Below are 23,724 nucleotides of genomic sequence, written 5' to 3' on the forward strand. Positions count from 1 at the left end.
TGGCCAAGCGCGGAGGGTAACCAGGTTTAGAAAAAGGGAACCAATTCCACCACTGCCTGACCTTGGAGGTCAGGGAGCACCAAATGCACGCCTGGTTCCTGCCTCTTTTCATCTGCTCCTTCCCTAGAGCTCTGTGGCGGCAAGAGCGCGGCGCTGAGTTACGTGACCCTGCTTCTGGTCCACCTCTGCCAGTAACTTGTGGGGGAACGTAAGTCTCTTGCCTCTCTGGGCTCAAGTTTCCGCATCTATAAAGGGAGAGAGAGGGAGAGTCCCTGAGGGTCACTGCGGTCCCGGGATTTTATAAGAGGAACCCGCGGGGAGGAGGTCGCCACAGAGCAGCCAATCAAGTGCACCGTGATCCCGGCGTCCGGGGTCGCGGGCAGAGCGCCGGGGCCCCAGAGTGCGCTCGCGCCAGAGCTGACTTTCCCGCCAACCGCGGCGCGCGCACGGCGGCGAGGGCGGGGCCGGGAGGCGCGAGGAGCCCGCGGCTGAGGAGAAGCGGACCGGAAGTGAGTGGGCCCGGATTCCCGCCCCGGCCTCGCGGGCCTTGGGCGGACTGGCCGTCTGGCTTCGGGAACGGGGACGCGGCTCGGGGCGGAGCTGGGGTCGGCAAGTGGTAGAGGCTTTCCGCTGTGGAAACTCCAGGCCCCACCTCACAGGGCGAAGGTCAGAGGTCAGGCCCACCTCACAGGGTGAAGGTTAGGAAGGCGTTTTCCCCCAGGCGTGTTCGTGGGAACCTGCCACTAGAGCCCCACTCACTGTCACGGCCCTGGCCCCGGGTGGGGGTGGGAGCCTGGAGGAATGTCCCATCGCTCATTCTTTGTTCCACAACTGGTGGCGGCGGGGAGACAAGGCCAGAGCTGGCTTTCTGGTGGGAACAGGGAGGCGCTAAGCAAGCATGAGGAGGTGTCAGGAGCTGATGAGCCCCAGGGACACTTGCAAAACAGGGATGTGACAGAGTGGGAGCTATTTTCGATTGGGTGACAGGGAAACCTACTCTGAGGAGGTGACATTTAACCTGGGACGTGAATGACAGGGAGGACTCAGCCATGTGAGTAGAGCGGGGAAGAGCAGAGATGTGGGTTCTAAAAGCTTGCTCGGCTGCCGAGCGGCTCGGGAGAGGGGAGCCACAGAGGACCAGAGAGAACACCGGGAGGCTGCTGCCTGGGCCAGGCAAGAGGGGGGCAGTGGCGGGCGGGGTTTGGGATCCTTTGGAGAGTTGGTGGGACTTGCCCTGGAGTGGATGTGGGCGCTGAAGAAAAGCGTCATGCAGGGTGATCCCCAGTTTTTTGCTGGAGTGACTGGGTGGATGGTGGTGCTATTAATGATGACTAGGGTGGGGAAGATGAGAAAGGAACAGGAATCAAAGGGTCGATGTTGGGTATATCGAATCGAAGCTGCCTGTTAAACGTCTCAAAGAGGCCGTGTTAAGAGGGCATTTGGACCTATGAATCTGGAGTTCAGAGACAAGGGCAGGTCGGGGCGGATAGATGTGGGACCGCTGGCGTGCGAAAGATGTTTAAAGCTCTGTCCTAAGAGAATCCCGACTCTTAAGGGGATGACTTTCTCAAGAGCCCTGTTTATGAATTTTGATGGAAATTCCATTCAATCCCACCCACTTTATTTATTTTGTGCTTCCTGAGCCCCAGGCTTTATTACTAGATACCCAGCTATGAAGGAGACAGGCTTCTGCCCTCAGTGAATTTTCAATCAAGTCTGAGAAACAAGTGTGAGAACAACTAGTTGGAATAAACGGAACAATAAAATGAATGCAAAATAAATGTGGGAGCAGGAGCTGAGGACATGAGAGGAAGGCGAAGAATAGGGGTTGGGATCTGGGAAGACTCCACAGAGGGAAGGGGTACCTCCCCTAAAGGGATTAGAAGGGGGACAGGGATTTCTGACCATGTATGGCGAGCGTTGGATCATGAGATGTGCCTTTTTAAGGAAGAAGGGAAGAAAAGCCACGTCGAGTGTCCAAAACAGGGGGCTGTGCCTAACTTCACATGTTGTCCCCTTAGCGCGGCAATGTCAGGAAGGTCCTTTCCTGGGTTAGATATCCAGACTACTTGTAAGCCAGGGAGCTTCCTCCCCAGCCTCCTGGCTGTTGGTCCCGCGGGCCCAGAACCTCTCCCCGGTAATTGCTTTCCGTAATGTGTTTGCTCCAAACCAATTTCACGCCTCCATGAGGACTCCGCCCTGCACTGGAGGCGCGGACCTCCCCACCACCAACCTACCCGCGTGCGAACGCGTGGGTTCACACGTACGGCACACTTTTAGCACGGCAGATACACAGGGCTCAAGTACCTAGGCACAGAAAACCTACATAAACCTGCACGCGTGCATACGAGACTTTAAGACACTCATGTACAATCTTCCCGCCCAACCAGCGCACTCACAGTTAGGTACCCAGATGGGCCTAGCGCGCTGGCCCTTGGACCGCTCCCCGGGTCCTGCTCTTGCCCTCCGCGCGTCTCCCGGACTAACGCCAGGGGGCGCTGCAGCACTCCGCACCTCCTTCGCAGTGACCGCAGTTACGCTCTGCTGCCACCAGAGGGTACCCGCGGACAGGGCCCAAGGCTACCCAGCGTGAGAGGACTTGTCTGGCCAATGACTTGAGTCGAAGGTATGGATCCCTTGACTTTGACTTTAGAATACTTCTTTCTTAGCATCCTAGGTACTGGTTGGCAATACCTGAAGGAGAGGCCAGATGATGAGGCCCGACATAGGTACAAGCAGAGAGGGTAGATTAAAAATAAAATTCCTCTATAGGAGCATTTCCCAAATGTGGAGAAGTGAGAGTGGGACAAGTCAGAGCATGTGGACAGTTAAAGCAGCACTTCCAGAATCCCATTTTAGACAATGAGACGAGGCACTCGCTCATAATGGGCCTGTTCAGGGATTCAGGAGGAGAACCATGGTTTTCTGCTGGTAAAGAAAAGAGCCAGCTCTGTTCCGATTTGATAAAGGCAGTGTCTGTTCTTGGTACTGATGAGAGAGTAACAAGCAGATTTTGTAGTGTTGCTGATCTGGGGGAAGATGAGTCCCTTCCATTCTTGGCCATTCTACTCTTTGTCTATTCAGTGCAGGAAGAACTCATTTTGGAAGTTGTTTTCTCATATTCATTTGATCCTTGCACAGGCTTTTTGTCTAGGCAGAGTAGATGATAATCACCCTCTCACTGATGGAAAAGTTAAGTCTAAGAGAGGCCAAAGTCACATGGCCCGTGTGGGGTCAGAACAGGTACTTGCCTCCAGGTCATTTACTCCAGCCAGTGCTTTCTCCATGTACCATGTGGCCTCAGTTCCATGCTCCATGAAAGGGCAGGGAAAGGGGCTGCTGCAGTCGCCACTATATACGTGAATGTTACTGAATGTCAAGGACTACATGGAAGTCACACTTCATAACCCCAGCATGGCAAGGGAACAGATAGAGGATATAAATAGGTTATAAAACACAGTATCTAACAAACATGCACCACACCAGGTCAATACAAAGTCCCTGAGGTCTCACTTGCCTCAGTTCAGAATTGGTGGCCTACTAGGATTTGTTGGCACCAAGCTTTAAGTCTGTACTCTCTGTGCCAGCTTGAGTAGAGAATCCACTTTACCGAATATAGTTCTGAGCAATAATCTCTTGGCTTGAGCTAGGTGACATACATCTTCAAGAGCAGAGGGTCTTTAACCTTGAGTCCTTGACAATGCATGATCTATTCTGTCCTACCAGAGAGTGACAGGCTTATTAAAGTGGCCTTTTATTGGGGGAACTGGTGGGATGGTGATGTTTCGGTATATACACTTTTGAGGTTTTGGAATTTTGTACTGCGTGATTTTATTACCTGTGCAATAAATGAATGGCAGTTATTTTTAAAAATGGCTCTTTCTTCATGCCTTATTTGATTGGTGCTCATACAGCTTTAATTTCAGTTATTGTAGCCCAAAGTTACCTCAATAATTTATCAAGTCAATAAGCCTCTATTATGTATCCAACACTGTTAAGCCATCAAACCAAGTACTTGACCTCTCACTTTTTAAATACAATACACTTTTGAAGTCTGGTCTTTCACAGTGAAGTGCTTGGTTAATTTAACATAGGGTTGTTCTGAAGAATATCTTTAGACAAGTATTTCAGTAGCGAGTTGGGATTCTCAGACCTAAGCTAAGGCACCTCTTCTTTCTCCATCATGACATCTTCCCACCAGACTTGTCTCTTAGAAGTTTCACTGAGTTTAATGCAGTACCCATGGTAGATCAGGACTGTGTTGACCTCTGATGAATTATTAGTCAATGCATAACCAAAGAAAGCTCCCTTCTTGAGTCCTGTCCTCTTCTGTAGTCCACCCTGGTGACAGTGTCTTTCAGGGTGCTGATTTTAAATGCACCAGCCTGACATTAGCTGTGTTCACTAGGCCAACACAGCACTCCTAATTGAAACAAATATCACTGAGATCCATAGTTCCCTCCTGCCCTGCTCTGTCTTGGCTGGACAACCTGAGACTCTTTGGTATAGGTTTTCCTCCTCACTAGATCCAAATTACTTCCCCTACTTAGACTGCATCTTCCTATACTTGCCTGGCTTTGCTATAATTAGTTTTAACTACTTTGGCTCTCCCTAGCCCCACCTGAGTAAGTAACAGTTTCCTAGTGATCAGATAATACTGACTTTAGCCAGCCAGGCTTGCTCTGTGTCCTAAAGCTTGGTTCGCTCTCCTGTTGACTGCCTGTCTTTAGTCTTTTTCTTGCTCACTGACCTGAGACACTTATCAAGCCAAAGTGTCTGTGACTTTTGCCTCTAGATCGACAACTCTACTGCTGGGAATCAGGAGGATGGGGAAGGTAAAAGGGTTAGGGCGCCACCATTTCTGTTTCTGAGAATGGGGTGGGGGGGGGGCAGAGTCATCCACAATTAGTGGATAATTAGCGCAGCTGACCCTTGGGGCTCATCAGCGCTCCTGGGGCCAGCCCCCAGCAATCAGCTAGGGCAGGTCGTTAGTGTCAGGCCCAGGAATGAATAGGGCTCATCAGCAGTGCTGGAGCCGGGGAGCCAATCAGGGAAATTAATAGCAGAAGAGGGAGCGAGAGCGAGGGAGGGAGATAGAGATAGACAGACAGACAAGATACAGAGAAAGAGGCAAGAAATGAGAAAAAAATAAAGACGGACTGGGATAGGGAATGAGATGGGAAAGAGCTAAAAAATAGGAAAAGGAGTAGCAGCGCGGGCGGGAAAGGGAAGAAGAGTGAGGGAAAGGAAAAGAATGTAAAGGATGGGAGAAAGATGGAGGGGAAAGGTGAGATGAACCGTAAGTACTTGGCATAGTGCGGGGCACTAGGGGAAATTACCGGAGGTGAGAATAAGGGACTAAGGGAAGCTGGCCATGGAGGGGTAAACGAGGAGGAAGGGGAAGAGCCAATGCCAAGAGAATAGAGACCAGAGGACAGCATGCGACTGGGGGGGGAGAGACAGGAGGAAAAGGGCCTGGTGAGAGTGGCCCTACCTAAGCCGCAGGTCCGGGCGCGCAGCGCGCCCCCTGCCGTCCCTGCCTCGCCGCTCTCAGCCCAGTCCCTCGCCCGAGGGGGCGGCGGAGGTGTCCCGCCCGCAGCGTCGGGGCTTGCTCTGCGGGCCGCCACGTCGTCCGCTCCCGGGGCTGGGAAGGGATGTCGGGGCGGGGAGGCACGCCGGGGGCGGCCCGGGGTCTGAAGGAGGGCGGCGGCCCAGGGCCGGAGCGGCGGGACGCTGTAGTGCGGCCCCGCTGCCCTCCACTCCTGGTGTGCCCTCCTTGCCTGCCGCCCCGCGCCCCGTCCGGCCTGGGCCGCCCCCCGCTTGCGCTCGGAGCCGGGCCGAGCTGGGCCGGTGGGCTGAGTGGAGGGCGGGCTGGGCAGAGGGAAAGGGACCGGCTCGGCAGCTGCCGCCGCCTTCTCGTCGGCCACAAACTTTCACAAAGCGGCGTGTCCGGCCTCATCAATCTCCATTAATAATAGTTGGTTGGGCCGCGGGGGGCAGGCGGGGTCCCGGGCCGGCCGGCCGGGCCGCTGGGAACGGGCTCCGCGGAGGGAGCGGGAGCCGGGCGCGGCGGCGGCGGGCGGAGGGAGGAAGTGAAGCGTAATTTGAGGAAGATGGATGAGTCCGGAGGGCGACACCCCCAGCCCGCCCGCTCACCCGCCCCCTCCCTCCTTATGAGAGAGGGAGCGCGGCGCCGGAGCCACACTGCGCCGAGCCCGCGCCCCGCCGCCACCTCGGCCGGGAGTCAGGGAGCGAGCCCTGCGTGTCCGCGCGGGGCGCCCGAGCCGCGGGGCGCACGGCGGCGCCCGGAGGAGAGCGCCCCGGGGCGGCCGCAGCTCCGGGCACCATGCAGAGAGCCGGAGGCGGCGGCGCCCCCGGGAGCAGCGGCGGGGCCAGCGGCGGGGGCCCGGGCACTGCCTTCTCCATCGACTCCTTGATCGGGCCGCCGCCGCCGCGCTCCGGCCACTTGGTCTACACCGGCTACCCCATGTTCATGCCCTACCGGCCGCTGGTGCTGCCGCAGGCGCTGGCCCCTGCGCCGCTGTCCGCCGGCCTCCCGCCCCTCGCCCCGCTGGCCTCCTTTGCCGGCCGCCTTACCAACACCTTCTGCGCGGGTCTGGGCCAGGCCGTGCCCTCGATGGTGGCGCTGACCACCGCGCTGCCCAGCTTCGCGGAGCCGCCCGACGCCTTCTACGGGCCCCCGGAGCTCGCCGCCGCCGCCGCCGCCGCCGCCGCCACTGCTGCCCGAAACAACCCCGAGCCGGGCGGCCGACGCCCAGAGGGCGGGCTGGAAGCCGACGAGCTGCTGCCGGCCCGGGAGAAAGTGGCAGAGCCGCCGCCGCCCCCGCCTCCGCACTTCTCAGAGACTTTCCCGAGTCTGCCCGGTAAGTGCGGGGATGCCGGGCGGGAGGCGCGCTCACCTGGAAATCCCAGACGGGAACCTGCTCGGAATCTCGGCACCTGCCTGGAGCCCTGGAGTCTTAGACCCCCAGATCGCGCGCAGGTTCTGACTCCAATTCAGTTCCAAACACAGCGTCTCTAGATCCCAGAGCCCCTGCCCTGTCCTGTCCCCAGAGCGCCTGAAGCCTAACTGAAGAGTTCCCGGTACTCTCTTCCAAAGTAGCGCCTTTCCTCCCAGCATCCTAGCCCTCAAGCCTTGGCCCAGGCTCCATTTCAGCATTCCTTCATTTTTCTCCTCTTTCAGGAGTAGAGAAGCTACAAGGGTGGATTCCTGGGGGGATCAAGGTGAGGGTATGTTGGAGCAGCTGTCAGTTCAGTAAGGCAGGGCACGTTTTGGCTTCTGAGGAGAAGATTGAATTGACCCCAGACACTCAGAGGGCAGGGTGGGCTCTGGATGCAGGGGCAAAGGGAGGATCTTTAAGCGGTGACTATGGCATCACCTTAGTAGCAGAGGTCACTTCTGAATCGGCAGATTTAGAGCTAAGCCTTGAATAACCGAGTAGGGGGCCGAAGGGTACTAGCAGGGGTCCTAGCACCCACTGGCCCACTGCCCACTGGGAGGCCAAGGGAGAGGCTAAAGGCTGGGCTAAGTTGGGCGTGGCGCAAAGACCTGAAGTCAAGAATCCAGCTAAGATTCAGCTAAGAGATGATTCAAGAGCCCTGGATCCTGCATGGGAGGGTGCTCTCTCCAAAGAGACAGGGTGTATTAAACAATCCTGTTTAGGGTCAATTCCTTTAGAGCTCTCCTTTCCAACCTATTGGTCTTTAACCCTAGAAGCCAGAAAATCTTTCTTCTATCCAGACAGATCTAGGTGCTCTGAGACCCAAAGCTTATACAATTTGGTGGGCCCTATTTAAGAAAAATAGGGGCCACATGCAAGTGTGGGGGCTCTGAAGCTTAAACTTCTTTAGCATCAGGATGAATCCGCCTCTGCTTAATCATTCATTGCATCTAGCTTAGCAGGTGGAAATGACCCCAGTAGGCCTGGGGGCTGACACTAATAGAGACAAGGAGATGCATGAGTCCTTTTGTCCTTTGCCAGGAAGAGGAATTCTTGATGATAGGTTTATGGGCCCTTCCTGAAATTGTCCGAAGGGCTAATCACTCTTCTAGACCCGAAGGCTGCCATAGGGCCTGTCTTCCTCTTCTTTTCTCCTTTAGCCCTGGGCATTTTGGCTTTGGGAATGCAGCTGTTTTCTTTTTTGTACCTGGTTGGACCAGGAGGATCCAATCACTGAAGTCAGAGTAGCATCTTCTAAGGAGGATCCTAAGGAAAAGATAGAGCAGCAACTGGAAGGTAGGAAAAATGCCCACAAGATGAAAGGGTCTGGGGCTGAGTGGTGGTGATGGAGTAGCCAGCAGGATGATTTTAAGGAGAAAGGATTAGTAGGATTTTCAGAATGGGATGGTCCTAAGGCAGAAAAGAGAGCAAGGCAGGCCATCAAAGAGATGGCTTTGGAGGCAACAGGATCTGGAGGTATAACCAGACACACCTGGGAAAGAGAGACCCCTCAGCAAGGGGGAACTGAGAGGGATATCCCAAGCCACAGGAGGACAAGCAACTTGTGCTACCCCTTCAGGTCCCCTTTTGACCCACATGTATAATGGGGGCTCTTTTCTGAAGCGGATAGAATATTGGCTATAGAAGCAGACATTGAGAGAGAGAAATAAGCAAAGGAAAGAACAGAAGAGAATATCGAAGAGATAAGAATATAGGAAAGGACCAAGGAAGGAGCTGTATACTGGGAATGTCCAAAGAGAATATGAGGGAGGAGAGGGCTCCCTATTGGAAGAGGGACTTCTGGACTGAGCTAAATGACATGCAGACAATATCACCAGGTCAGGAGTGAGTGTGTGTGTGTGTGTGTGTGTGTGTGTGTGTGTGAATTCTGTCCTGAGAGGATTGGGAGGGAGCTAAATAAAAGTGCTAGGGGAAGAAGGACAAATTTAAACACTGGGAGTAATTTTCTTTAAAGGTTTTTCAATACTGGGAGTGATGAGAAACTGAAATTTATATGAAATGATGAAGAAAAGATCTTCATCATCTGAGGAAAATATTGGAAGCAAAAAAGGAGACATGTGTTCTTGGAGTAAAGGCAAGGAATTTCTTTGCTCAGAATGATGGGAAAGAGGCCTTACAGAGGAATTTTGAGAAAGTGCTAGAATAAAGGTAATCACTCATACTGGGAAGAGATACACATAAAGGGTTTATAGTGGGGAGGCTGGGACAGGGTTGTAAGGAGGAGAGACTTCAGAAGGCACATTCAGAGGACAATGAATGGGAGCTCTTATTTGTGACCGGTGCTTCTCACCACTCTCTGTACAAACTCTCCCAACTCTTCCTGGCCAAGCCACTCACATCTACCTTCTCAGTCTTGAGTTTTTCCTGAAATCACTGAGAAAAGAAAATGCAATTTCAGACATGTTAGACATAAAATCAGTTTTGGAAGCGATGACACATGGCCCTTGCTAAAAATGGTTGGTAAACAAATATTTTGTTTTGGGAATTGTATGCAAGTATTTGGAGTGAAGTAAGAGAGTTCTCTGCTGTGAATAACCGGAATGGAAACCTCACCATTAGAAGAGTTTGGAGAAAGAATGCAGTCTTCAAGATGACAGAGGAAAAATTGCTCTCCTGGTGTAAATGAGCAACATTGGTCTGAAATTATTATGAATTTACATTTGTTTAGTGCATCGCAATTACTAGCCCCTTTCAATGAAATTATAGTATATACAGGCCAATTTGGAGAATGATGAGTGCCGTTTATTTTGTTGGGAATTACAGGGACTATTTTTTTTTTTTTAATTTGCTGAGAGTTAAGACAGATACCACTCTCTACTAGAATTGATGAAGAAAAAACAGAACTACATTATGATTTCATGGCAGGGGTAGAAGCTGTATTAGCAAATGAAAAGAAATACTGTAGACAGAAATAATGGAATGGGGTAGAAAGGTATTGAGAATGGTAGATTGAAAAGAGTTCCAGGTTTGGAACGTGGGGAGCAGTGGGCTAGTGGGGGAAGGTCTTTGAGTAAGAATAACAAAGAGGAGAGAATTTTGAACTGGTAGGGAAGATTAAAGTATGAATCAACGGAAGAGCCCAAAGCAGTGCTGGCTAGTAGAAATATAATGCAAGCCATATATGTAATTAAAAAGTTTTTAGTAGCCATATTAAAAAGGTAAATAGAAACAGGTAAAATTAATTTTAATAACACATTTTATTTAACTCAATATGTCCAAAATATTATTTCAATATTAATCAGTATAAACACTCTTTATGAGATATATCCTCTTTTCATACTAAGTCTTCAGAATCCGGTGTTATTTTACACTCCCAGCACGTCTTGATTTGGACTTAGCCATGTTTCGGGTGGTCCGTAGCCTCATGTGAATAGTGGTGACCATATTCAACATAACAGGTCTAGAGAGTTGTAAGAACAGAGTCATGTGAAAGTGATGGGGGAAAAGGAGCTTTGAATCCGGGTGGAATAATGAATCTTCAGTGTATTAGGAATAATGGAGAGAAGAGAGCAGTGAACTCTTAGGAAAGAACAGGATTCTGCCTCAGGTGGGGTGGACAGAGATAATCTCGTGTGCCTGAAGGTTTGTGTGAGCCCTGGCTAAGCATGATCAAAGCTCACTTGTCATGGGCAAGATGTGGTGCAGATACGCGTCACAGAGAGGATGGGTGAGGAGGATGCTGTGTGCTGCGAGAATGATGAAAAGAGCTGTCTGTTTGGAGAAATACAAAAGAAAACTTGAAATTGGGGGTTTCTAGAGCAATGATTCATTCAGGGAGAAAAGGGTTGGATTGCCTGAATGTGAAAGCTTGGGAAGTGAAGGATGGTAGATACTCCATATATAATTGTTAGATGGATGATAAAAATATAGTGAGAGATTGACACGAGAGAAGATGCCAGTATTGGGCATGGGGAAGAAGAGAAAACATTTGTCATTGAGGGTGATATAGAAGATAAGAGAATATGGCAGGACAAACCTGAGAGATGGCAGTGTAGTGAACGTTATTTTAAAAAACTAAACAGAACAGGATTTGCTAATTTCTGAATAGAATTGTCAATAATAACGGAAATTATGCAAGGAGACCTGGGAAACTTCCTAGGAGCACAATATTCAAGTACTGATTGCTGTAAGCTACGTACCTGATTGTATCTAGGGAGCATTTTAGATGACCATTAATCAATTTCTGAATAGGTATCTATTATGACTGTCATGATATTTACTTATGAGAGGAAAATAGAAAGTGATAGTGTGATGTAGAAGCAAAGATTGTATTGTTAGATACAAGAGGGAGAATTTTTTAGGAAGTGATAAAGACCCAGAGTATGTTTTTCTAGAACTTTTGAGGAAGTGCGTACAGTGAGAATGATTGCTTCGTTGACATTTATAGAAAGGCAAATGTTGCATTTACTTCATATAATTGAAGGAACATTTATTTAGGAATTGTGACACATGAGCTCAAGTCTCAACTTTGTGACTCATTAGCTGTGTAATTTTGACAAGTCAGTTAAATTCAGGGAACATTTATTGTATGTCTACTATGAGCTTAGTATGTTCGAGACACTATGGGAGATTCAAAGATGTGTCACTTCTCTAGGCTTTGGTTTCCTCATCTGGACCAAAAGTTTTGGTTCAGATTACTTTCAATTCCATAGGTCTCAATGTTTTTTTTTTTTTTTTTTTGGAGACAGAGTCTCACTGTGTTGCCTGGGCTAGAGTGCCGTGGCGTCAGCCTAGCTCACAGCAACCTCAAACTCCTGGGCTCAAGCGATCCTTCTGCCTCAGCCTCCCAAGTAGCTGGGACTACAGGCATGTGCCACCATGCCCGGCTAATTTTTTTCTATATATTTTTAGTTGTCCAATTAATTTCTTTCTATTTTTAGTAGAGACTGGGTCTCGCTCTTCCTCAGGCTGGTTTCGAACTCCTGAGCTCAAACAATCCACCCGCCTCGGCCTCCCAGAGTGCTAGGATTACAGGCGTGAGCCACTGTGCCCGGCCGGTCTCAATGTTTTTAAACTAGGGTTCTTAACCTGAACTTCTTGGACCTTTTGTCAGGGGATCTGTTAACTATGCGTAGGAAAAAAATTGCATCTTTATTTTTACTAACTTCTAACTAAAATTTGGTACTAACTTTAATTATTAATGTAGGCCAAAAATCATAACAGTTTCAGCAGTACGTGAGGTTTTTGTCGCTGATAGAAAGCATAGACATTGATTATTGATATAAATTTACAATCTTTGGAGGGAACTTGTTTAATCAATTAATAAAGAAACATCACAAATTCAATTTTAAATATTTTAAACTATATTTTAATATGATTGGTATACAGATGTACACTTAAAAGCATTATTCCAAGAAGGCTTTATCAGATTACCAATGGAGTTCAGGGCATAAAAAGAGTGAAGAACCCCTGTTTCAGAGATAAATCCCAGAAGTGACAAGAGGGAAATTTTGTTAAGAGGATTGGAATGGGGTGCTGAGATGGCTTGTGCCATAGGTAACACTTGTGGGGGGCACTGGCAGGGAGAAGGGGTCTCTGCAGTGGCACATGTAATTATGGAGATACATATTCTAGATGATTAAGAGGAGAATTTTTAGAGTGATGGGCATGAATAGTCTGTTGAATAGTCTGTACTGGGAATAATGGGACAGAGGCAGTAATTGGAATAATGAGGGGGAAATATTTTAATTGGAAAGAAGGAGAAACATAATATTATGAGCAAAGTTCTTTGCATTGAGAGAAATGTTACAATAGGACGCTATATAATAGGAAGCAAGAATTCTGCATTGGAAGTAACGGGAAAAGGATTTTTTTTTTTTTTTTTTTTTGAGACAAGCAAGGTCTCACTCTATCACCCAGGCTGGAGTACAGTGGGTGATCATAGCTCACTGTTGACTTGAACTCCTGGGCTCAAGTGATCTTTCCACCTCAGCCTCCCAAGGTGCTGGGATTGCAGGCATCAGCCACTGCACTGGGCCAAAAGGAATTGTGACAAAGGAGGATCTTTTCAGTGAAACTGATTTGGAAGAAGAGGCCAGCTGGGATACATGATCTTGAGGTGAAATCCGGGCTGGGCTTTAGGGTTGAAAAAGCTTTGTCATCTGGGATTGGGGAGGTGGTACCTGAGCTATGACTGTGTACAGCCATCATATTAAATGAGAGAGAAAGGAGAGAAGTAAAGGAGTAGATGTACAAGAAGAAAGAGCCTCAAACAGGAATGATGAGAAGGAAAGTGTTTGGTGAGAGGAGAGAAGTTTTATTTAGAAGGGATGGGTAAATGTACCATGCTGGGAGTAGGAAAGAAGAAACCTTGCATATGAACCAATGAAAAGGATAGAGGTCTCCATGCAGGTGGTGTCTGCAGCCACAAGAGGCCTGGATTAGGAGCAGTAGAGGAGGCTGGGGATTTTTTATTGCAAATATGATCATGCTGGGAGAAAATGATCAGTTTAGAGTAATATGGATGAAATATTGATATGCTAGGACTAATTGGGAGAAAGGGTGAGAGGAAGAAGGGTTGCTTGGATATGGTGTGACGGGAGAGTGACCCACATGGGTCGAATTAAGGTGCAGTGGGAAGAGACAGCACTGTACCATAAGTAGCCGCGTCTTCACTGGCCATCAGGGAGGGGAAAGGAACCGTCCTCAAGGGATGAAAAGAAACATCTGTATTAAAAGCGGGGGACTGCAGGAACTCTCTGAGACTTGGATTATGAACAAAAAGCGCTATTCAAGAAGTGAGGACCGGGAGAAACAGGAAAACACTTCTGAACTGGGGGTAGTGGAAGACAGATTTCCTGACTGAATTACAGAGAAGGTGGTATCATAATGGAAGTAAAGGAAAAAGGGAACTGCGTGTTGGAGCAGTGGGAAGAGAAGTGATGCAGAGGTATCTCAACGGAGGGAGGGAAATGTCATTGTCCTGAGAGTGAAGGTAAGAAGTGCTGTGTGCTGGAGGGGATGGCAACCATTCTGTGGATCATACTGGGTACCACAAGTATGTAACTGCGTGATCTGGGCCGATCACACCTCTCTGTGTCTTGGCTTCCTCATCAGTAAAATTAAGGGTTTGAACAGGTGATCTCTAAGGTTGCTTCTAGCTCTACAATCCCTTTTTTATCTATCAGGATACCTTTATTAATGAATTATTTCTTAAAAAAAAAAAAAGGCATCCTGAGCAAAGGGCCTGGGGGACATTCTATACTCTTCAGTGCTGAGTTGTGGTTGTGGAAGAGGAAGAGAAGGCCGGCTGGACTTATGCATCTTGAGGTGAAATCAGGTCTGGACGTTAGGGTGGAAAAGGCTTTGTCATCTGGCGTCGGGAAGGTGGTACCTGAGCTATGACTATGTAGAGCTGTCATATTAAATGAGAAAGAGAAACATTTGGTAAAGGCAGGAATAGATTTTGCCTAGGCCAGATAGATTGAGGATCAATTGTGACCAACTTTACCTGGCGAGGAGGGGAAGCAGTGACAAAAAAGTTGTGCTGTGGAATCAGTTCCTGGCCTATATTGTTTCTCCATCTGCTACAGTGTTTATGATAGGGGGATATTAGAAATCAGTCTCTTTGTACATTCAGCATTTACAAAGATGTGGTGGAATAGAGGAACGTGGGCTTTGGTCGACAACGCTGAATACAGATGCCAGTGCTGCTCTTTCTTTGTGCTCTACAGTGAACTACTAACCTCTGTGTGTCACCGGTAAAATAAGGGCAGTAACACTTACCTCAAAGTGTTGAGGATTAGATGCAAAGATATTTGTACGGCATCCTGAAAGTAATAGGTGCCCAGGAATTTTTTTTGTCCTGGCACTGGATATAGGTGGGGAGCTTTCCTGGGAATTAAGTTGGGAAAGATCTCTTTACTAGGAATGGCGTAGGATAGGTGACACTGTGTACTAATAAGGACAAATATTTCTGGAGTGATGAGAGAGAGCGTGCTGTATTCTGAGAACTGATCATACGGAACTGCCAGGAAAGAACATCGTGCTGAATCTAATAGGGGTAAATTTCAGATTTGTCTTTGGCCTTTTCTCCCTCCTTTCAGTTTCCCTGTCTGGCATTTTGGTATCCTCTGTTGATCCCAAGGCTGCCCAAAGCCCCTCTCCTGTGCCTCAGTGGGGCCTGTTCTCCCTTCCTCTCCATTAAAAAAAATACCACTCCTGTTTTCTTCGTCAAAATTTCTGTTCCCTCATATATGTCTGATCTCAATTTGATGTTAGGACCAAAGCCAGTGGATTAAACTAATTCATACTCTGATGGATTAATGAGATTTTTAAAGTCCAAATGAATTTCAAACTGGTAGAATTTTAACTGGTATTGTTATGAAAAATTTCAGGTAATATGGAAAAATTATTTTGGGTGGGAGGGTTATGGGAGTGAGGTGGAGAGGTTTACTTTACCTGGAGTCATATGATTATTGTCTCTCTTTTTATTATTATTTTGTTTTGTAGAGATGGGGGGGGGTCTCACTGTGTTGCCTGGGCTGGTCTTGAACTCCTGGCCTCAAGTGATCCTCCTGCTGCAGCCTCCCAAAGTGCTGGGATTACAGGCATGAGCCATGGTGCCCAGCCAATTATCTCTTCTAATTACAGCATTGTACTTAGAACTCTTTGGGCTGTTACTGACAGTAGTAGCTCAACTCTAATTTGAGCTAAAATGAGGATGTATTGATTCATGTAACTGTGAGGTATTAATACCTGAGTGGATCCATGAAGGCAAACTGTTGTTAGGACTTTCCCGCTCTCAGCCGGCTCTTCTCTCTGTCTTCATCTCATTCTCTCCTTAAGACAGCTTCCTTCATTTAGTGAGAGGTAGGAGAGGGCTCAAGCATATGCAGCTCTAAATTTTTACAATCCCAGGTTGGAACCCCGGTGGATTCTAGTGTATATAAAACCCTAGGATGACTGATTGAATCGTGTCCCAGGAGGATAGCATGTTGCCATTGGTTAGATCTGGGTCACGTGCCCACCTTGGTCAGGAAGGCAGAGAAATGCCATTCACAGTCCCCCGGGATACTGGGTAGACGGGAAGAGGCGTGCCCTAAAGGAAAGGGATGCTATTACTGAACTAAAGAGGGACGGGACGCTGGGCAGACAAAAACCAACCCAAACAGATGTCCTCCTCAACCAGAAAGCAGGAAAAGAATGGACCTTCGGCTCCCTTCAGTGCTGGCGAGGAGTACTGCAAGGACACACTCAGCTCCGCGGCTGGCTGAGCGGCCGAGGCGGCAGAGATCTAGGAGTGCAGTGCTGGAGGGCGCTGCAATGAGGGCGGGAGAGAAAGACGGCGGGAAGTTTCTTCCCTCGGCCAGGCTGGCTCTGTGTTCTGATTCCGACACAGGAACGACTGAGGGGTGAGGGAGATGCTTGTAAACTACAAGCTAGAGGAAACGGGTGTTAAAACTCTTTCTATAGTTTGGCAATATAATCTTTAAAGTCAGAAAATATGTGTTTTAAATAAAAGGAACACTGACCGGTAACATTACATCATACAAATCAGTAAGGACAGAAAAAAGTGGGAGAAAGAGGTGGTAGGAATTTTGTCCTGGGGATGATGGCAGAAAGAGCCTGTTACGGGACAGGTGACGTTTGGTGAGTGAGGCCTCTCCTGTGCCAGTGTTAAGACTCTTCTCTGAGAATGTTAAGGGAGGGTATCAACGAGTAGGCTAGAGCTCTGTGGTGACAAGTGACAGGGATGAGATATGAACTGGAATTGGATAAGAAGGCGATTTATCTAATGAAGCATCTAGAGAGAGGGCTTTTACTTCAAGTGGGAGGAGAGAAGAAAATATTTTACTGGACAAAATAGAGCATTAACTGGAGCTACAGGAGACCAAGGTTCTAGACATGGTGCTCTGTCCCTGTCTATGTGACTTAGGAAAAGCATACAATCTTTTTGAAACTACGTGTTTTTTAACGTGAAAATAAGGTTGCTAACTGTCTTATTACTAATAATAATAGAGCTGCTCTACTTCAGTGAGTTGCTTGAAGATAAAATAATAAATGAGAAAAATGTTTTGAAAAGTTAAAGGTCATCCAAGTGTGCTCTTGGCAGTGACAGTGTTAGTACGCCGTGAAAGGAGCTCTGAGCTCAGTGGTGGGAGATCACCCCGAACTTGTCGTGAAGCTGGGAGGGGTCTGGGTGGCAGTGATGTAGAGAAAATTCTGTGGAGTTGGAGTAAAGAATGCTGAGGAGTCATGGGAAGAGTAGAGAGAGAGAAAGTAAAAATGAATGTTCCTATCGTGCCTAAATTATAGGAAGGAGTAGTAGCATAATGTAGTAGCATGAAATTAATGAGATGAGTGAAAACAGACTGAAAGTGAGTTGGTTGTTATAAACAACGGGAGAAAGTACTGTGTCTGAAAAGAACAGAGAAATAACTGGGCATGACGATGAAATGAGGATTTAGAAATGGGAGTGATGGCAAATGTATTGTTTTTGAGGGATGACCTATTTCTTACCACCTCTGGACCCCACCCAAGTTGGAGCTGTCTGTATTTGGGGAGCTGAGCAATTGACCTGGGAAGATCAGGGGAGAGGTTCACTGTCCTGGGAAGGGCAGGACAGGAGGGAACTTTTCCTGAGAGTGGATGGGGGAAGTGGTAGGGTAGCTGTTTTTGAAGTAGAGGGAAGGGAAGTCAGAATGGAGGGAATTCTGTTCTGTAAAGACAATTGATTTTCTGTAGGCTGTAGTAGAACAGGAGCTACAGTAACTGGATGAATGAGGAGAAGCGCAAGGACTAGATGAGTTTCTGTAGCTGGTGTCTAAAGTTGGCCTCCACTCCCTCGGTGGCTCTCCATCATCCTTGGTGACTGAAGGACTGAAGGACTTCCCCTCTAGATCGTGCGAGTCTGGTGCTGGGTATTCTTGCTACTGGAGAATAACTACCATGGATTCTTCGGCCCTTGATTTCTTCCCCAGCCTGACCCAGCCCTTTGCCGAGGTGGGGCTTCCCTCTGACTCCAGAGCTGCTTCCCCTCCTCTCAGAAGGAAGGCCCTGTGCGTGGGAGCACATCCCCTGGAGCCTGAGTGCTGTTCTCTGGGGCGGGGTCAGTGCCCCTAGCATGAACTCTATGGGAACTTATGGTTCAAACCTTGTGATTTCTGGTTCTTAGGATAATAGCATCTACCAGGAGAATTCACATGAACTCTGCATGTTTCCTAATAACCGGTCTGTCCTACAACCATTCTCCCTGGCCTGCCAAACGTTTTTAACAAGCTCTAGACTTACCCATAGGGAGCAAGGTAGAAACTCAATATACTCTTTTTATTACTGATAATATCATTCTCATACACAAAAGACGGAACCTTTCTGTCTGTTTGGCCTGCCTACCTAGCACAGTCACATTTTTTCCAATTTAAACATTTTCATTTTGCTGAACGTATTCTCATCAGAATCATTATTGTCCATGTAAAACTTTTAATGAAATCTTGTTTATCAAGTATTTTTGCTCATATCAACCAATTATAGTCTCTGCAGTTGGAAATTTACTTATGTAGACATTATATTTACCAAGTCTAATTATTCTAAATCAAATTTTACAAATAGGAATTTTATTAAAAAGATTTGCACCGGGCGTGGTAGCTCACACCTGTAATCCCAGCACTTTGGGAGCCTGAGGCGGGAGGATCGTTTGAGGCCAGGAATTCAAGACCCATAGCGAGACCCCATCACTACAAAAAATTTAAAAATTTGCCAGGCGTGGGTGGTCATTGCCTGTAGGCTGAGGCAGGGGGATCGCTTGAGCCTGGGAGTTGGAGGTTGCAGTGAGCTGTGATTGTGCCACTGCACTTTAGCCTGGATGACAGAGGGGGACCCTGTCTCTGGGGAGGGGGGGGAAGATTTGCTTCTTTCAATTTTTAGTCAATAACAAATTTTTACATGTAATTTTTATTTTGTTTATTTTTACCATTAAGATTCATTATAAATTGGATAAAAGAAAATATTTTGTATTTATTTCTTAGCTAATTCATGAGAAAATAGTAAACTGTTTTGGGATTGCTGCATTGTAAAGGCTCACACTACTGTTTTGCTCCTCCTGTTCCCCTTCCTGGTCCCTATCACTTTGGCTGTTGCGTTCTGTAGTGCTCCTTCTGTTGGGGCAGCAGAGAGCTTCGCTCCAAATGCATCAATATTCCAGGGGCAGGGGAAAGGCAGGTAGGCATGTGTTTTAAAAAGCACCTTTTGCTTTCTTTCGCCTGGTTTTTTTTCCTGTTTTCTCTTTCCCTTCTGTAAACTTTTCGGCCATTTTGTTTTCTCTGACTCATCATTTAATTCTTCTGCCACTTCTCTACCCCGCTTCTCTCTTGCCCCACTCTTTCTGCCTGCTCTGGCCTTGCCTTCTTTTTCCCACTCCTTGTCCATCTCACTCATTGTCCAAGTCGCTTTCCTCTGAGGCATATGGCTGTACTTTCCCCTCTTTTTTCTATTGCCCCACCCCCATTTTGTTCCAAGAGTTGCTTATCAGAGTCCTCAATGTCATGATTATGAAGGCTCAGAAAGAAAATCTTGCCCCTGCCACTCAGCATCCCACCGGGATCAAGTAACCAAGAGAGGCTGTGAACCTAGGCTCCTTGAATGGCTTTAAAAGCAGCACTGAGGGTGGCTAGCTCACGTGGGCTTGATTTTATGGATCTGTCTGAAGACAGAGGGATGGATGATACGATCTCAGGAGGGTCCTGCCAGATCCAGGAACCTGGGAGCCTCAGCTCAATCACCATCAATTTAGATTTATTGGACACCCCCTGGGTGCTTGGAACTGTACTAAATGATTTCATCCTTCAAGCCCTGAAATGTGGTTTCTGCTTTTTTAGCACTGTTTAAAATATTGTAATATTGAGCTGTTTTACAAGCTTTTGTTATTCTTTCTGTTATTATTTACCTCTATGTTTTAAAAATTAGAGGCTTTAGTAATGGTATTGTAATTGTCCTTAATTTCTTTTACCACCCTGTAGAATTCTAAGATCCCGTAGATTTCCACTGTGTGTGGGTTCCTTGCCAGCTAATGTGAGATCTGAGGGGTTCTGAAAAGTGGGTAGGATAATATTCATGGGGAAGAGGTCTTATGGGCACTGGAGCTGCAGTAGGGTAGGGTTTTGGGGAACATCTTAGGAGAGCCTTGGGAAAGGAAGGGACCAGAAAGGAAGGAAAGAGGGAGAGGGAGGGAGAGCACACACACACAGTGCTTGGAAATAGTTTCTTTTATTTAGTCAACAAGTATTTATTGAGTGCCCACTCTGTGCAGTTAATTTTCAAGGTGCTGAAGATATACAGTGAATTGAAAATATTTAAAACTCCTACCTTCATTAAGCTTATATTCTAGTAGGAAGAGCCAGCCAATAAAATAAATGCATAAAATTGGCGGCATGTGCTATAGTAACGCATAGATCAGAGAAGGGACTTAGGGAATATGGGGGGTGTTTAAAAGGATCATTTTAAAAGGATGATCAGAGAAGTTCTCGTTGATAAAATAAAAACCTGAAGGAGGTAGGGAACGAGCCAGAGCAAAGATCTAGGTGAAGAGTATAGTATTCCAAACAGAGGGAAGAAAAGTGGGCAGGGGGCGTGGTAAGGGCAGAGCTGGGAAAGCAGCTCAGAGAAGGTGTCAGTGAACCAGGTCGGAGATGGTGCTGACGTGGACTAACGGGTAGCAGAGGAGGTGGCGAGAAGGCGTCGGGCTCCGGGTATATTGTAAAGGCATCAGCACTAGCAGGATTCGCATGTGAATTGGACATGGGTTGTGAGAGAGAGGAGTGAAGCGTGGCATCAAGGTTTGGTTTGAACACACGGAAGCCAGAGTTACTGTTAACTGAGATGAAGATGTGGGTAGAGATGAGGAAAAGCTGATCTGTCCGAAGTTCAGTTTGGGACATGTTAAGTTCTGTAGAAACAGAAAATAGTGTGGGGACAAGCCCTTGATGAAATGAAGGAGGAAACCAAGGATGTAAACCTTACAGAAAACAAAATGGATATGGCTAGGGATGGGATGAGGGAGAAAGCACAGGATGGTGAGCGGTATCATGAGGATGTATCATCTGCAGGTAGTGGATGGTACTTATCCACACAGGGCTTGGCGCTGGGCACCAGGGCAACTTGTGCAAGCTGTTAAAGAGAGAACAACACCATTTGCCGGTGAAAAGCAATGAGTAGGCGCAACATGGGAAGACCGGGTGAGCCTACACTGGGCATGCCACTCGGGCTTAGATGAAGAAGGAAGCACAAGAGGAAGAAAAGGGGAGGGATGAAGACACCCTTGAGGTTTGAGGCTGACTTAGATGAAGGTGGGTGATGTGGACAGGGGCTGAGAATTCTGGCCACAGAAGAAAATGTCAGTGAGGAAAGGAACAGGTGTGGACTGCATCAGTGAGGGGAAAGGGAAGGCTCTGGAAAATGGGGCGGGGAGGCGTTCATTCTATCCACGGTCACACACATACCCTCTTTCTCTTGTAAAGCATTTCGCTGTGCCCTGAATTTAGTTTGAGTTCTACTCTCAACCTCCAAGTGTGCTTACGCACGTACGTGCATGCTTGGTAGACACAGATTGGCTCCTGCAGATGTTTATGAAGGCCTCCTGCCTTTACACGCTGAACTCTCTTGGAAACAGCTAACTATTTAGTTTACAGATTATCCATTTTCTCTGTTCTCTTTCCTATTGGTCGGTTGTCTTTTGACTTTCTGTTATTTCACTGTTGTTTGGTCCTTTGGGCAGAAAACAGGGGAGTTTGTAAAACTCAAACACTGAAAACATTTGTAATGCATTATTTGGAGTTCCGATAAAATATGTCAGTGGATAAGAAGATTAAAACCAATGGTTGAATTAAATTTTAGAATTAGGTGCAGATTAAAATGTTTATATGCCTGTGATTACAAATAATCATTAATCTACTGAGTCAAAATTTCTTTTTCACCATTTCCTTCTCTGTATTTTTCCTCCTCCTCCTCCTCCCATATTCCTTCCAGTCCTCCCAGGGGACATCAAGTTCAGGGCCCTCAGGATTCTGAACTTGAGCAGAAAGCAGCTGTTTGTGCTGCTCAGGCAGCCTTGGCCAGGAAAGAAGGAAGGTGGGAAACAGATGATGTCATTTTCAAATTAAGGATATTGATTGAAAGGGGGTCAGGAGGCCTAAGTAACTGGGAGAAAAATCTGGCCATGGACAAGGTGCCACATATCCGGGACTCCCATTCCAGGCTGGGTGTCTGGTTAAGGAGAATTGGGAATGGGGCTGGTGAGGAAACCTCTGACTCCCAGCTCCTCTGATAACATTTCTTGGACCCAAATTTGGGGGCAGGGTCGGGGGACAGATCATATGACCTTGAAGGCCATCTGGAAGTGAGATTCTGTGATTCTAGATCTAGTGAAGAGGGAAAAGAGAAGAAAGAATAGAGGTCCTGGGATGGCTCTTGCTAGCTGGGCCAGATGAGGACTCCTCGGGGAATAACAAAGGCCAACAGCCCTCATCTCCCCATCTATCCTGCGAAGGTCAGTTCTCCTTCACTCCTTCCCACAATAGTGCTCTGGAAGGAACTTAAGCCAGGTCCGACACTGCTCCATTCTGGGACCTGAGACTGCGAGGTCTGGCTTGGGAGGGGTGGTGTCCAAGTGGGACATTGGGCCCTTGGTCTCTGGGTTTGGAGAAAGCTGGGGAGATGGTGGGTCAGGAGAATGAGATGGGGTGGTGGGAAAGTTGAGGTGTCATTGTCCATACCCTTATTGCCTCCCCCACGTTTCCGTAGTGAAATCTGTGCTGGTTAATACCTTTCTTCCCGTTTCTTTGTCTTCCCTAAACCCCTTCCCCGTTCTCCACCTTGGATGTATGACCCTTCTGTCTCCTCTCCTCCCCATCTCTCCACATCTGCATCTTTCCCTGCTGTCCCCCACCCCCACTCCTGGCCATGGTTCCTTGCGCCTCCTCCAAACCGTCTGTCCTTTCCTTGCTTCTCCCTCCCCCTCCATTGGTCTCTCGCCCCCCACAGCAGAGGGGAAGGTGTACAGCTCAGATGAGGCACCAGCGGGAGACCCAGCAGGCAGCGAACAGGAGGAAGAGGGCTCGGGCGGTGACAGCGAGGACGACGGTTTCCTGGACAGTTCTGCAGGGGGCCCGGGGGCTCTTCTGGGACCTAAACCGAAGCTAAAGGGAAGCCTGGGGACTGGAACTGAGGAGGGGGCACCGGTGGCAGCAGGGGTCACAGCTCCTGGGGGGAAAAGCCGACGGCGCCGCACAGCGTTTACCAGCGAGCAGCTTTTGGAATTGGAGAAGGAGTTTCATTGCAAGAAGTACCTGAGCTTGACAGAGCGTTCCCAGATCGCCCACGCCCTTAAGCTCAGTGAGGTGCAGGTCAAGATCTGGTTTCAGAATCGACGGGCCAAGTGGAAGCGCATCAAAGCTGGCAACGTGAGCAGCCGTTCTGGGGAGCCTGTAAGAAACCCCAAGATTGTCGTGCCCATACCCGTGCATGTCAACAGGTTTGCTGTGCGGAGCCAGCACCAACAAATGGAGCAGGGGGCCCGGCCCTGAATGGGCGCCCAAGGACTTAGGAAGGCAATGGATCTGTGCCTGAGCTGCTGTGAGACTGAGTCAGGGTTCTGTGGACCAGAGGGGCTAGTTGGCAATTAACCTAGCCCTTGGTGTACTCCTCCAGGAACCTGAGATGTGGGGACTTGGCCCTGAGCCTGTTCCAGACACCTTCAGGACTAGGGGCTGCAGGGTAGAGGGGCTCGGGTTCTAACTGTTGAGGAGCT

The 23,724-nt window shown here is 48.2% G+C and overlaps 1 protein-coding gene across 1 annotated transcript; it reads left to right on the forward strand.

Moving 5' to 3' along the window:
* Positions 1-6,346: 6,346 nt before the first annotated feature.
* Positions 6,347-23,500, forward strand: GBX1 (gastrulation brain homeobox 1). Its single transcript, XM_012662098.1, has 2 exons — positions 6,347-6,884; positions 22,959-23,500. The coding sequence occupies exons 1-2, from the start codon at positions 6,347-6,349 to the stop codon at positions 23,498-23,500; spliced, it is 1,080 nt and encodes a 359-aa protein (XP_012517552.1).
* Positions 23,501-23,724: the final 224 nt, after the last annotated feature.

This window comes from Propithecus coquereli, unplaced genomic scaffold, assembly GCF_000956105.1.
Source record: "Propithecus coquereli isolate 6110/MARCELLA unplaced genomic scaffold, Pcoq_1.0 Scaffold75, whole genome shotgun sequence".
Classification (NCBI taxonomy): Eukaryota; Metazoa; Chordata; class Mammalia; order Primates; family Indriidae; genus Propithecus; species Propithecus coquereli.

Excerpts from the sequence above, each read along its gene's own strand:
- GBX1 (XM_012662098.1), top strand. The coding sequence starts at position 6,347 with ATGCAGAGAGCCGGAGGCGGCGGCGCCCCCGGGAGCAGCGGCGGGGCC. Across the intron at positions 6,885-22,958 it reads GACTTTCCCGAGTCTGCCCG|CAGAGGGGAAGGTGTACAGC; the intron begins GTAAGTGCGGGG and ends CGCCCCCCACAG.